The sequence below is a fragment of the Cebus imitator genome, unplaced genomic scaffold, assembly GCF_001604975.1.
Source record: "Cebus imitator isolate Cc_AM_T3 unplaced genomic scaffold, Cebus_imitator-1.0 Scaffold172, whole genome shotgun sequence".
In the NCBI taxonomy this organism is placed as follows: Eukaryota; Metazoa; Chordata; class Mammalia; order Primates; family Cebidae; genus Cebus; species Cebus imitator.
In genome coordinates, this window is record NW_016107487.1 from 2113082 (window position 1) to 2128947 (window position 15866).

Genomic DNA, 15866 nt, shown 5'->3' on the forward strand with positions numbered 1-15866 from the left:
CCTGCCTCAGCCTCCCAAAGTATTGGGATACAGGCATGAGCCACTGCGCCTGGCCTAAAATATTTTTTTAAATGAGAAAATAACAAGTATTAGTGAGGATACAGAGAAATTGGAACCGCTATACATTGCTTATGGGAATGTAAAATGGTAGAGCCACTGTGGAAAACAGTAACAGTGATTCCTCAAAACATTCACTGTAGAATTACCAGATGATCCAGCAGTTCCACTTCTGAGTCTATGCCCAAAAGAACTGAAAGAAGAGATTTAAACAGATAGTGTACACCAGTGTTCATACCAGCATTACTCACAATAGTCAAAAGATGGAAATAATCCAAATGTTCATGGCTAACTAAATTAATGGATAACTAAACTGTGGTATCTGTTTATACAATGGAACATTATTTGGCCTTATAAGTGAGGAAAATCCTGACACATACTACAACGTGGAAGAACCCTGAAGACGTTATGCTAAATGAAATAAATAAATAACAAAAGGACAAATAATGAATGATTTCATTTATACGAGGTACTAGAGTGGCCAAATTCATAGAGACAGACAGTAGGGATGATGGCTGCCAGGAGCTGGGGAAGGGAAAAATAAGAAGCTATTGTTAAATAGGTAAAGAGTTTCAGTTTGAGAAGATTAAAAAGTTCTGGAAATGGATGGTCATGAGAATATACTTAATGCCACTGAACTGCACAGTTAAAAATGACTAAATTTTTATGCTATGTACATTTGACCACAATAAAAACTAAGCATACATAAATCTAGGTGTTATTTTTTTTCTTTTTTTTTTTTGAGATAGAGTCTTGCTGTGTTCCAGGCTGGAGTGCAGTGGTGCGATCTCGGCTCACTGCAACCTCTGCCTTTGGGCTTCAAGCTATTCTCCTGCCTGAGCCTCTTGAGTAGCTGGAATTACAGGCATGTGCCACCATGCCTGGCTAATTTTTGTATTTTTACAAAAATACATGGTTTCACCATGTTGGCCAGGCTGGTCTTCAACTCCTGCCTCGTGATCCGCCCACCTCGGCCTCCCAAAGCGCTGGGATTACAAGCATGAGTCACCACACCCAGCCTCTAGGAGTATTTTTAAAATGGTTATATTAAGTATGTAGAACCATAATCCTTGATGGTTTAGGATTCTATACATATATCCAATATATCCGTGATCAACACAGTAAACATTCTGCTAGAAGACACAGCACCAAATTGTAATATATGTTATTTAATTATTTTGTTTAGTTCAAGTAAACAGCGTATTTTGTATAATTCTAGCAAAACAGTAACAATTCTGTTGGTCTCAATTCAGAAAGTAGTCTTTTACACATTAATTACCAAATTTTCTAAAAATTATTCTGATATTGTATTGCCTAGCCAATTATATTTATATCATTTTAATAAGCTCATAAACAGTTTTGCTTAACTATAAAAATAATATATACATTTTTAATGGTATTAATTTTATTTTTAGGGTTTTGGTATGGTTATGTTTCAACTATGGTTTAACATTTTTCCATTGTGATGAAATGGATACAACAAAATATATTTTTTTCAAGTGAAAAATTATTTTAAGCAAAAGAAAAATGAATTGCTATAATTTTTTTCCAAGATTAAAATTTTTGTTCACAGTATACTGGAAATACTTTTGTTACTTTTTACCTTTTTCATAGCAAATGACAGCCAAAACATTTTTTTAAACAAACTCTTAAAACAGAGATTCAGACCACAGGAAATGTTCTATTACAAACTGTCTAAACTCTGTGGAAATGTTGGATGCATTTATAATTCTATGAACAGTTATTTCAAAGATAAACAGTATCTAACAGTATTTGGCAATATTATTTTCTCAAGTTGTGGGACTTCATCCAACACAAGGAAATTATGTGTCAAACTAATTCTAGTCAAAAACACTTTGAGATTAGCAACCATATGAAGAATGAAATATTTTCCATGAATTATTTAACCACTCAGAAACCTACTTTGGACCCAAGCCTACCGCTCCCTTTCCCCCTGTTGATCGTAACTCTGACCCTTCCTCTCTCCTAAAGCAGGCTCCAGCTGTCCTGAGGCTCCAGGGAAAGGAAGACCAAGACCTCACAAATGAGGTATTAACCCTTGGGAAGATCTGGCTTTCTACAGACCTAGAATTTCCACAAGCCCAGCAGGCCAAAACCTTTTGGGCCTTGAAAAGGGTAATGAGGTAATGTAACAAGTCCATCAGAACAGGAGCCAATTCCCAACCCAGGTAAGAGCCAGCTTCTGTATTTTCACCCTTTCAGCCTCTGGCTACTCTAACTGGAAGCTCCTCCTGCCCTCACTATCTCGCTCTCTCTTTTTTTTTTTTTAAAGAGACAATGTCTCACTCTGTCACTCAGGCTGGAGTATAGTGGCATGATCATAGCTTACTGCAGCCTTGAACTCCCTGGCTCACACAATCCTCCTGCCTCAGCCACCTGGGTAGCTGGGACTACAGAGGCATGCTACGATGTCTAATTTTTTTTAATTTTTTTGTAGAGATGGGGTCTCACTATGTTGCGGAGGCTGGTCTTGAACTCCAGGCCTCAAGTGATCCTCTCGTGTTGGCCTCTCAAAGTGCTGGGATCACACGTGTGAGCCACCACACTCAGCCCCTCACCATCTCTTCTCAACCACGCCACTAGGCACTATTCCCTGGCAGCTTCACTTATTTGTCTCCATTAAAGAGAGACAAATGACAAATGATGTAACTGTAAAATTCCATCTTCTAAAAAATAGTATCATAGGGAAAAGTGTTGAAAAGTGAAAAAGCAAGATCTAAATATGTATATAAAATATCACAAATCTGTACAAAGTCTATTTACAAACACCGAAAAGCCTGAAGGAAATACCTCAACATGTTAAAGTGGTTTTTAAAATGTGATTCTAGTTTCTTTTACTTTCTTTGTGTCTTTCAGCATTTTTACAAGTTTTCTATGTGAGCATATATGACTTTTGTAATAAGTGAAAGAAAGTAAATCATATTTCACTAAAAGGAAAAAAAAAGACAAAACAAAGCCAACTGTATCCAGCCAGTTCTAGAGAAATAACTGTCCCATTAACAAGAAACAATTCCATCCTCCAAGGAGCTTAATGGCCAACACGGAACAACTAATTGTCAAGCCCTTTGTATTAGATCCAGGCAGCAGCAATGGTTTATGTTAAACTCTACAAATAAAATATTTCAGATTTTAAAATATTTGTTTTTCTTAGCTAAGACCAATTCCCAGGAACACTGTAAGAAATGTCACAATTTTCCACATATTTGGCCAACATGTGGGAGTTACTGTCAGAAAAACATCACTCAAGTGTTTTGAGGTTTTCCCCTAGGTTCTATTTCTCTAAGGTCAGCAAACAGAGAGACTTTCTCTCTCCTCCGACATATAGTCTTCCTTTAAATGAAGCTTCAAGAATACTAATTAGCATTAAATACAAAGGTAGACTTACAGTACTCAGATAAAGAAAAAACTCAGAATCGAATTAACTCACACTGAGACGGATATGGGAAAGGATTAAGCTTTTCAAAATTGCTTTTATGAAATGAATTCATTGCCCAAGTGTAATGTGGTGTATTTTTTTGTTTTGTTTGCAGCTTGCAAAATATGTTAGTAGGGGGAATGTCAGCTATCTCACTTCAGCACAGGCCAGAATCTTGGTTCTTTTAAAACTCCTTTGAAAACATTACAGTTTAAGCACTTAGAAAGGAAGTGGGCACAAGCCTTCAGCAACATAAAACTGTACCCCAAAATTCTGACTGAGAAAAGCCAACTCATATTCCTCCTGGGGATACTCCTGTGTACTTACAGCTTTTCCTGGAGCTGGCTCACTTACCGTAATGTGTCACTTGTGATAGGTATGCTGATTAAGTCCAATAAGGAGGTTCCTCCACCCAGTTCCCAAAAGTGAGCAATATCTTTTGGCTGAAAAACAAAAATTTTTGATTTTTGAATTTTAAGTACTTCTTATACATCATTAGCACTTGCCAGTAATAATTAGACATACAAAATGTTGTAGTCCTTAACCATTTCTTGGCAGTCAAAACTTTCTCCTTTATCTCATCTCACAAAATGCACCAAAGCACCTATTCTAAACAAAAATGATGAAATATTACGAATTGTCTATATGTGTATACAAATGCCCAAATGTCCTAATTCTAGTAATATCTTAACAGAAGACACAAACAGTGCCTCAATTTTGTAAATGACATATGTAACACACACTTACACAGATTTTAGATAAAAAGTAACCAGTTGAACAAATTTGTATTATCTTTTTGAAACACTGATAATTCTAGATAGAAATAAAACAGGTGAATAGGAAAACATTCTTATTTAGGAAGACAGAAGCTCACAGAATGAATTAGACACACGTAAGGCATGAAGAAAAAGAATGAACAAATGGCAGTCCTGGCTGCGGATCAAGATTACTTGAGCAAAAGTATAAGCAGACAATTTGTTCCTGATTCCCGTGGAGAATATGAGTCTACCACTGACAATAACACATGGTAGGTGGGGGAACAAGAGATCAAACAACTGCTTCTCTTTTTTATAGGGCCCTCAAAATAATAGGAAACTAACAGGGCTAGGCAGTCAAGAAGTTCAGAAATAAGATCATCTAGGGCTGGGTGCAGTGGCTCACACCTGTAACCTCAGCACTGCAGGAGGCCAAGGCTGGAGGATCACTTGAAGCCAGGAGTTCAAGGTCAGTCTGACCAACACAGTGAGACCCCATCAATACAAACAATTTTTCAAAATTAGCTGAGTGTGGTGGTGCATATTTGTAGTGAATTTGGGGGGACAATTTACTTGGGAGGCTAATTTGGGAGGATTCTTTGAGCCCAGGAGTTTGAGGCTGCCGTGAGCTATGATCCTGCCACTGTACCCCAGCCTGGGCAACAAAGTGAGACCTTGTCTCCGAAAGAAAAGAAAAAAAGGAGGACCATCTATTCCATGAGGCCTCCCTAGACTGTTGGCTAATGGCATTTCTGCTTCTGTCCTGACACTGAGGAGCCTTCAGGTCACTGAAATTCTGTGAGGAGCTGACAAAGTACTTCTATTTAGAACTCTCGAGGAATTAAATCTGAGAAAGACGTGATGCTTCCAGAATGAATTTGGAAATATCCCACTTGATAGTACAAAGTTTAGAGGAAAAAAATAGGTGAAAGAGAATCACACAAGTTTTTATGTATCTGCTCCCATGAGCCTGTAAGAGACAGATTATCAATAAAATAAGTTTCAGATGAATATATATTATTTTGAATTTTTGACAAATTTTCATCTTGTAATCTCTATGATTGTTTGGCTGTTCATATATGAATCATTAATTTTTGTGGGAAAAATAATTCTTCATTGGAAAATCTCCCTCAATTCAAAATTTGATAAAGGGAACTTTTTAGAGCTCTTCTGAAAAGTTAAGCTTATGAGAGCTGTCTCAAAGTTTCCAATGAAAAGCATAATTACATTTCTAGGCTTATCGTTCATGTCAAAATTCAAGTGAGTCACAAAAAAGAAGTCCTTCTGTATCTCTAGATATTATGTTTTTTTTCTTTAAATTTCAGCTTTAATAATCCACTTTCCTTGGTAAATCCTGGAAGCAACAATAGGCAGTTTTATCTCTTTGTATACTGCCTAATGAGCAAAACACTCGACTAAGTCAGTGTATAAAAATGCGCCTCAGTTATGGGAGTAGCAGGATGCTCCATTCTAGATTGACCTTACACACACTTAACTTTATTTAAGAAAGGACCTCTTTTCAGGTGACAACTCCAAAAAGATTCTATTTAGGAATTCCCCACCTCACCCCCTGCCAACATATACTATAAACCCACCTTCTGTCCTGAATAGTTTATAATGTGCCTCTAAAGAGACATTAAAACAAGTAAAAATAGGATTATAATCAAGTAGGGCATATGATCTCAACTAGCACTATCAACTTCAAGACACGTTTTTATTTTTATTTTATTTATTTATTTTGAGACGGAGTCTTGCTCTGTCACCCAGGCTGAAGTGCAGTGGCGCAATCTCGGCTCAATGCAACCTCCGCCTCCCGGATTCAAGTGATTCGCCCATCTCAGCCTCCTGAGTAGCTGGGATTATAGGCACACATCATCACGCCTGGCTAATTTTTGTATTTTTAATAGAGAAGGGGTTTCACCATGTTGGCCAGGCTGGTCTCAAACTGTTGACCATGTGATCCACCAGCCTTGGCCTCCCAAAGTGCTGGGATTACAGGTGCGAGCCACTGCACCCAGCCCAAGATGCATTTTTAAATGCTAATAATTTAGATTTTGAACAGCATATTTTCATAAATACTCCACAGGTCAAACTCATATTTCGGCAGATTTCTGAGAGACAGAAAGTAACTCACAACACTATTCTCATGAACTGTACAATAAAGTTAAAAAGGCATCTTATTCTAGCATTTTAAGACATAACAAATGAGAAGGCTAAAATCTTTTCACAGTTTGGTTTGGCTTCCTATCTGCCACACTGCATTTGAAGTTTAATGGTAGACAGCTATGAAGTGTACAACTGGGTATGTTTATTGATTACAGATAAGATGGAAAATGTAAAACAAAGTCAGCAGCATTACTTTCCCATCTTATGGGCATAGCAATATCACTTTAGAAGACACTTACTGTGCTGGGTGTGGTGGCTCATGCCTGTAATCCCAGCACTTTGGGAGGCTGGGACAGTCAGATTACTTGAGGTCAGGATTTCCAGACCCACCTGGCCAATATGGTGAAACCCCATCTCTACTAAAAATACAAAAATTAGCCAGGTGTGGTGGCAGGCGACTATAGTCCCAGCTACTTGGGAGGCTGAGCTAGGAGAATCACTTGAACCCAGGAGGCAGAGCTTGCAGTGAGCTGAGATCGTGCCACTGCACTCCAGCCTGGACAAGAGCGAGACTCCAATTGAAAAAAACAAAACAAAAAAACCCACTTACTGTGTTGTGCCCTTTTGCTCTTCTTCCATATGTATACTCCAAAGCTAAGGTTGGTTTTGGTGGCTCATCTCTGTATAATAAAGGCAGATAGTATTATCATTGTGGGTGGTGTTAGTTTCTTATGTTATCATCTTACCTGATTCATTTTTCCTTCCTCTTAGAAACTCTATTAGTAGAGAAGTTACTTTGTATAATAGCATTGAGATAAATTATATGTACAAAATAAATGAACCTTCAAAACACCATCTTAGTGGATTTTAATGGTGCCTGCATGATGTGGTAGCCTCTAAAGGCACAGCTGCGGCAAATGGAGAATGAGTTGAGGCTGGCAGGTTGGATGACCACGTTGGGCACTAGATCTCCACATCCAGGCCATGTAGGAAGCACTGACATTGGGTTTATGCTCAGCCTTGACGTGAGGTACTAGGAACCTAATGCAATTTAAAACATCAATGCAAGACTTGGCCAGGCATGGTGGCTCATGCCTGTAATCCTAACACTTTGGGAGGCCGAGGCGGGTAAACTGCTTGAGTTCGGGAGTTTGAGACTAGCCTGGGCAACATAGCAAAACCCTGTCTCTACAAAAAAAAGTAGGGCACGCCTGTAGTCCCAACTACTCAGGAGGCTGAGGTGGGAGAATCGCTGGAGCCTGGGAGAATTGCTTGAGCCTGGGAGGTCGAGGCTGCAGCAAGCTGAGATTGTGCCACTGCACTATAGCCTGGGTGACAGAGTAAGGCCCTGTCTCAAAAAACAAAAACAATGCAAGACTTTAATACAGTCCTCTATCTTAAATCACAGTTCAAGCATGGGTATCATTTAGCTAGTGACAGTTAATAAATCATATCAACAAATCCTTAAAATCAGTAATGATTAGGAAAACATTAAAACAATTTGCTGAATTATCTATACTATAGCTTATATTGCTGGTAAGCAGTTTATGATATATATTTATTTTTATTATGGTAAAGAATGCAAAATAGAATTTATCTTAACCATTTTTAAGTGTACAATTCAGTAGTATTAAATATATTCACGTTGTTATATAACCTGTATTCAGCACTTTTTCATCCACAAGACTAAAACTCTATACTCATTAAACAACTCCTTGGCCAGGCATGGTGGCTCACATCTGTGATCCCGGCACTTGGGAGACCAAGGCAGGTGGATCACCTGAGGTCAGGAGTTCAAGACCAGCATGGCCAACATGGTAAAACCCCATCTCTACTAAAAATATAAAGAAAAATGAGGCAGGTGTTGTGGTGAGTGCCTGTAATCCCAGCTGAGGTAGGAGAATTGCTTGACTCTGGGAGGCAGAGGTTGCAGTGAGCCAAGACCACACCATTGCCCTCTAGCCTGGGCAACAAAAATGAAACTCCATCTCAAAAAAAAAAAAAAAAAAAACCTCCTCATTTTCCCTTCCCCCTAGTCCTTGGTAACCACCATTCTACTTTTTGTTTCTATGAGTTTGATTATTCTAGATATCTCATATAAGTGAAATCGTACTATATTTGGTTTTTTTTTTTTTTTGCAGTGGCACAATCTTGGCTCACTGCAACCTCTGTCTCCCGGGTTCAAGCTATTCTCATGCCTCCCAAGGAGCTGGGATTACAGGGGCCCGACACCACGCCCGGCCAATTTTTGTATTTTTAGTAGAGACAGGGTTTCACCATGTTGGCCAGGCTGGTCTCAAACTCCTGATCTCAAATGATCTGCCCATCTTGGCCTCCCAGAGTGCTGGGACTACAGGTGTGAGCCACCATACCAACCCAATATTTTTGTGTGTGTGTCTGGCTTATTTCACTTAGCATAATACCCTGCAGGTTCATCAATGCTGTAGCATGTGACAGAATTTCCCTCCTTTTTAAGGCCAAATAATATGGGTACATATCTTTATTTTACTTTCTTATTTTATTTTATTGAGACGGGGTCTCCCTCTGTTAGTCAGGCTAGAATGCAGTGGCATGATCGTGGTTCACTGCAGCTTCAACCTCTCAGGCTCAAGTGATCCTCCCACCTCAGCTTCCTGAGTAGCTGGGACTACAGGTGTGCACCACCACAACCAGTTAATTTTTGTATCTTTTGGTACAGACGAGTTCTCACTGTGTTGGCCAGGCTGGTCTTGAACCTGGGATGACTAATCCACCTGACTTGGCCTCCCAAAGTGCTAGGATTATAGGCATGAGTCACTGCAGCCAGCCCCATATCTATCTTTAAATTGTAGAAGATAAAAGATTTTTAAATTTGTGACATATATTTATGTTTATTAAGTATTTTGAATATCACCACTGCATATATCTTTTGAATACATTATATACAGAGTAATATTTGGTTATATTTCCCAAAAGACAGAAATTTTCTTACTCTGTTGCCCAAGCTGGAGTGCAGTGGCCTCAGCTCACTGCAACCTCTGCCTCCTGGGTTCAAGCAATTCTCCTGCCTCAGCCTCCTGAGTAGCTGGGATTACAGGCATGTGACATCACGCCCAGCTAATTTTTGTATTTTTAGTAGAGACAGGGTTTCACCATGTTGGTCAAACTGATCTCGAACTCCTGACTTCGTGATCTGCCCACCTCGGCCTCCCAAAGTGTTGTGATTACAGGCATGAGCCACTGTGCCCAGCCAGAAGTTTTCCTTTATCAAGCAAAATGCTACTTTTAAGACAAAATTTATAAGATCTGATATTTAACCTAAATCTTGTACAATCGCCCTTTTCCTAAGCAGACGATTAAGGAATTGAAATTATTACTTTTCAAGTCAATGTACTATTTTGTAGTATTTTCTCCTAAGCTGGTGTTGTACTAGATGATATGTTTATGACAGAAACAGCAAAATGTGTCTAAAAAGACCCATGATTCCTGGAGATGGAAAGACAAAACAGGTTTTACTGTTGATAGTTCCTCTGAGAAACGACTCTGCTGGTGAAAGAAATCACACAAAACTAGGAATTTATTATTTGTATTCTTTAATAATATTTTTCAAATGAGTGATATTTCTTTACGTGACCTTAACACCAAATTCCATCTCTTTTGATGATTTGGGAGAAGTTATAAGAAATATGTATTGAAATGAAGGGAACAGAGAAATATCTTCCAAAATTGATTGAAGACTTTCCTTATCAGCTTCCTGCAACATCTATCAATCATAATCCTAAATGTTAATCTGATGGCCTGCTTCTACAGTGTGGGTTAGAAAGTATATAAAAGAAATGATAAAATATCCAGTTTGAGGACCAACATTGTGCTTCAAAAATGTATCCCTGAGCAACTAAAGCTTCCAATGAATGTTCAAATAATCATAGATTTGGCAGAATAAAATAATTTAAATACCAGAATAGCATAGCCAAAAAGAAGGTAAATACATTGTAGGCTGGATCATTACCGTAACATTTCTCCCTCAAATAGGGAAACCCAGTATTAATCTCATAGCATTTTTGGCTTATTGTTAGTTTTATCTTTAAAGGTGCTCTTAAAGGTGATACTAAGGATTCACTAAGAATTAAATATTTTGTTTGAGTCTTAAAATCATTCCCCTTCCTTATGTCTTTTAGGATCTAACTTGCCCTATACAACTAGAGTAAGCATAAATGTAGTTTAAAGGTTAATATAACACTTACCTGTCAAGACACCTTAGAATAATAGAAGTCTTTCCCTGGAAATTAAAAAAGAAGGAATACTGTGTTAATGTCATTCATATGTAAAATTGTATTATTATTCATAATTGTGGCCCAAAATAGCTTTTTAATCACTTGAATGATAAATTACCTGGAAACTAAAAACTAGAAACTTTCAGAATTGTTCTAAAGTTTAATAAGTGGAAAAAGTTAACTGTCAACTTTCCATCACAGTGTAACTACACTGCTATTATTATAATTATAAAGTCTCACAGATGACAAATACTAGCAAACCATACCTCACTTAAGTGGTCAACTTGGCAGCTGTCTTAAATTTTTCTCTACTCATCAATGCTAATTACTGGTTAAGCTGATGCTTAGTGTCTTTTAAAATGTTTTAATTCCAATTGTTGAAGTGGAAATAAGGAAAAAAGATAACATACAAATAAAGGACACATTGCAAATATGTTCAAAGTAGGCAGCAATTCAGATACTGCACTAGAGTAATTTGTTTTAATTACAGAGGATGTACTCATTCCAAGTTTCTTTTTCTTTTTCTTTTATTGTGTTTTTGAGACAGAGTCTCACTGTATCACTGAGGCTGGAGTAAGGTGGCATGATCTCAGTTCACTGCAGCTTCCACCTCCTGGGCTCAAGTGATTCTTGTGCCTCAGCCTCCCGTGTAGCTGGGATTACGGGTGCACGCCACCACACCCAGCTAATTTTTGTATTTTTAGTAGAGACAGGGTTTTTCCATGTTGGCCAGGCTGGTCTTGAACTCCTGGCCTCATGTGATCTGCACACTTTGGCCTCCCAAAGTGCCACCACACCTGGCCCCAAGTTTCTTTTCAGGAATTCTGGCCTAATTGCTACTACTAGTTATGCAACTTAACTTCACAGTTTAGCCAGGGACTAGCTCAGTGGTTTACATTATTTTTAAAAAATAGTAAAACCTTTTTTTTTTTTTTTTTTTAAAAAAAAAGATCCCTTACAAAGAAACAGATAAAAGAGAAACAGCAGGGCAAGCTCCACTGGTGGAAACCTTCAGGCTCCAAAGGAAATAATTTGAAAAACTCTGGATTGTCAAAAACACAGAATATTTAATATATGTGTTTTTGGTTTTACTAAAAAACCTATAGCTTTTACCTAAAGAAGGTAATTACTTCAGATTATATCTGGAATATGATCAAATTGAAGAACTGTTTTGTAATGAGATATATCAAAAAATAACCAGGCCAGGCATGGTGGCTCATACCTGTAATCCCAGCACTTTGGGAGGCTGAGGCGGGTGGATCACAAGGTCAAGAGATGCAGACCATCCTGGCTAATATGGTAAAACCCTGTCTCTACTAAAAATACAAAAATTAGCTGGGCGTGGTGGTGTATGGCCTGTAGTTCCAGCTACTCCGGAGGCCGAGGCAGGAGAATTGAATGCACAAGGCAGAGGTTGTAGTGAGTTGAGACTGCCTCCACTGAACTCCAGCCTGGTGACAGAGTGAGACTTTGTCTCAAAAAATAAATCATTGGAATAGTATAATATAAAAATGTACATTATTGAAGGATGTTTACTGGCTGGTGTTATATCAAACTGAATAACTTAAAAAACCCTACATGTTCCCAAATAGGGGACTGGCTAAATTAATTATGGTAATCCATACAATAGAATACTATACAGCTATTAGGTATGACAATATAGAAATATACTTACTGACATAGTAAGACATTCATAATAGATTAGCATGACTCTGTTTGCATTAAAAAATACCTTTTCCTGTTTCCTTGAAGTACACACACACACACACACACACACACACACACACACACAGAGAGAGAGAGAGAGAGAGAGAGAGAAACAAACACACAAATAAATTTAGAGGGACATTAGTCTGTTAATGATTATTTCTAGTTGATGGATTTGCAGGTAATTAACATTTTTAAGAAAATTGGGATTTTCTAATTTTCCTACACTGAACTTGTATCAGACGTAGCATACTGTAAAAGCTTTAAATTAATAAGGGCTACATTACCTAAAAAGTAATGTACTCTATATATAAGAAAGTAGAATAAGAATTGGAAGGAATTTTAGATAATATCTAGCCAATTTCCTCACATTTTCATGGTACACTAGTATTGATTTAAATCACCTCCCTTTGTTGTTTTAGAGACAGAGTCTCGTGTTGCTTAGGCTAGAGTGCAGTGGCACGATCTTGGCTTACTGCAACGTCTGCCTCTAGGTTCAAGCGATTCTCATGCCTCAGCTTCCAGAGTAGCTGGGATTACTGGCTTGCACCACTATGTACAGCTAACTTTTTATATTTTTAGTAGAGACGGGATTTCACTATGTTGGCCAGGCTAATCTCGAACTCCCGGCCTCAAGTGATCCTCCCACCTCAGCCTCCTAAAATGCTGGGATTACAGGATTGAGACACCATGCCTGGCCTTAAATCACTTTTATTACAATTTCATATAAATGTATAGTACTATGTGGTTACAATTCCAAATTAACATAAACTAATCTGGGAACTGAAATCAAGTTTTAGATTATCACTAAAATTACAACCCAAAATTTTAAAATTTATTAGTATACTCTGGTCCCCTGAGAATGCACCCAAAGTCTCATTGGTTTCCTAATTCAAGAAACATGGACCTAGTACAAGTTCATGTAGAGACCATCGAAATGAATCCCATCTTCCCTCCCATTGCCTCAATCACTCCAGATGTCCAGTCCTCTCCTCTGACCCATTATTCCTGGAACTCTGAATTTCCTAGTTCTCTACACATCCTTTAATTTGGCCCAATAATCCTCTCCTGTCCCCTTTCCTCTAAAATCCTTCTACTCTATGACTCCAAGTCCATGGCTGGCAAACTCCCTGATATCTCAACCTTTTCAGAATATTCTCTCTACCTGTTGGCCTTAACTAAAATACGACTTTCCCTGAACCCCATCCTCCGGAGCCTTGTTCAACGAGGCTATTTATTCTCACTACACTACATATTTTAAGGTCCACCTTGCTCCCCAGTGCCACCTGTAAACAACTACTTTACCTCCCTCCTCTTGCAAAAACCTCAGAGGCTTGTATCAGTTTACCACCATGGTTGTTGTCATCTCTTTTGGCTCACAATCTCCCTTACTTCGCAGCTACTGTCATGAATCTTCCTCACATCCACATAGATCCTGGCAATGCACCTGACATCCCGACCTCTCAGTGCATGCCTCCTAATGGAGGCCTTTTCCCTCACTCTACTTCTGCCACAGTCACTTCCAAGGTTACATCTTGAAGCGTTCCAGTTTCACTGGCAACTGCACTGCTTCCAAACTCGCACATACACACAGCACATCCTCTAACCGCTTCTTCAGGCATCCTCATTGTAATAACTCTTTGGTCTTCACGAAAGGTCTCAAATGTCCATTGACACCCCCTCTGCTAACGGTTGCTCCTACGTCAGCTTCTTCTACCTTCGCTTCTCTCCTTTTCCATCTCAGAGTCCATAGTTTATCATTACAATCATCTCTGGTAAATATCATCCATGCCCTGGGCTCCCTCACTTTGCATTGCACTTGCACCCAGCCAGCAAAGCCACCCCAGGTAATCACCTTCCTCTTCTATGCCTGCACCCATGCAAGTGAGTGATGGTGGAGAAAAACCATGTACACTGGACAGATTAGTATCATATTAACACCCATCATCAAAATGGCAGTCAACAATGACTGACAATCCTATTACATTTCTCTAGTATGATCTTTCTCCCATTTGTCACAGTATCTGTTTCATACATTTTTCTTGAGCATCTTGGAATACTCAACACTCTTCACTTGAATTACTTCTCTTTCCTTCCTTCTCACCCTTCATGCTTTAGTCACCACCCTCTTCAGGAGGCTTTCTTATTCTCCCAACTTTTGGGGTGAGTTAAGTGCCCTCTCTGTTTTCCTCCACAGCATTTGTCTCAAGGTATTGTCATTGTTGGTATACAAGTCCTCGTGCACAAGTTCCTTCCCGGTAGAGAATGTCTTTCATTCCTGTTTCCACAGTGTCTAGCAGAATGGTTAGCATATTAAAAGATGTTTGATCAATGTCAACCAAATGGATGAACAGATGGTTGGAAGGAGAAAGAGAAGGCACCAGGGCAGTTGGCTTCTTTGGTAAACGGTAACTAATTGAACAATAGAAGCATTAATTACTTCATCTTCCAAAATAATGTTCTTCATGAAGCAGAATCAGATATTTTCTTTCTTTTTTGAAACAAGGTCTCCCTCTGTTGCCCAGGCTAGAGTGCAGTGGCACAATCACAGTGGCTCACTGCAGCCTTGACCTCCTGGACTCAAATGATCCTCTCGCCTCAGCCTTCCAAGTAGCTGGGACTAGAGGTGAGCACCACCACACCTGGCTAATTTTTGTATTTTTTTGGTAGAGACTGGGTTTCACCATGTTGCCCAGGTTGGTCTCAAACTCCTCAACTCAAGCAATCCACCTGCCTCAGCTTCCTAAAGACCTGGAATTACAAGCATGAGCTACCACACTCAGCATACTTTTGAAAGAACAATACCCTCGAAAGCTTTAGATATCTTAAGGGAGTTCCCAACTCATCAGAAACAAAATTACTTTTGTTACTAAAAACAAAAAACAGCTTGTATATGCCCTATACAGCCATCAAGAAAAAGGGGTGGTTTCACAAGTAGCAAACAGAACAAAACAAGACAGTATCATGACTACAAAGGGGTCACGAATAACTGTTACAGAGATTTTGTATGTGAGCATTTGTATGCTGGAATCGGTAATCAGTACCATTAGTATAAGCCATTCTGTCTAATATTCTGTGTATACAGAATGTTTTTGTAATAGAAATTTATTTTCTATTACCGTAAGACTAGTACTAGTTATTTACTCATTTATTTAAATTCATGTATGTACCTACATGGCAGTAGGAGACTGCTACTATGCCTAATATGAAAATCACAAGCATCATAATAGTAAACTCATGAAATGATACACAGCCAGGTGTGGTGGCTCATGCCTGTAATCCCAGCACTCTGGGAGGCCGAGATGGGCAGATTGCTTGAGTCCAGGAGTTCAAGACCAGCCTGGGCAATATCGTGAACTCCAACTCTACTAAAAATACAAAAAATTAGCCAGACATGGTGGCACACGCCTGTAATCCTAGCTATTTGACAAGGTAAAATCACCTGAGCCAGGGAAGTTGAGGTTGCAGTGAGCTGAGATTGTGCCACTGCACTCCAGCCTGGGCAACCAGACTGAGAGCCTGTCTCAAAAAAATGTATAAATATTGTTGCCC

The 15866-nt window shown here is 38.9% G+C and overlaps 1 protein-coding gene across 3 annotated transcripts in view; it reads right to left on the minus strand.

Moving 5' to 3' along the window:
• The window catches only part of DYNC2LI1 (dynein cytoplasmic 2 light intermediate chain 1), a 57790-nt gene that overhangs the window by 38047 nt on the left and 3877 nt on the right, over positions 1 to 15866 (minus strand). For all 3 annotated transcript variants that reach the window (XM_037744408.1, XM_017544852.2, XM_017544854.2), the window contains exons 3-5: positions 10578 to 10612; positions 6965 to 7034; positions 3848 to 3936 (exon numbers count right to left, since the gene is read on the minus strand). In XM_037744408.1, the coding sequence (XP_037600336.1) occupies positions 3848 to 3936; positions 6965 to 7034; positions 10578 to 10612 (194 nt within the window). The remainder of the gene's footprint in view (positions 1 to 3847; positions 3937 to 6964; positions 7035 to 10577; positions 10613 to 15866) is intronic.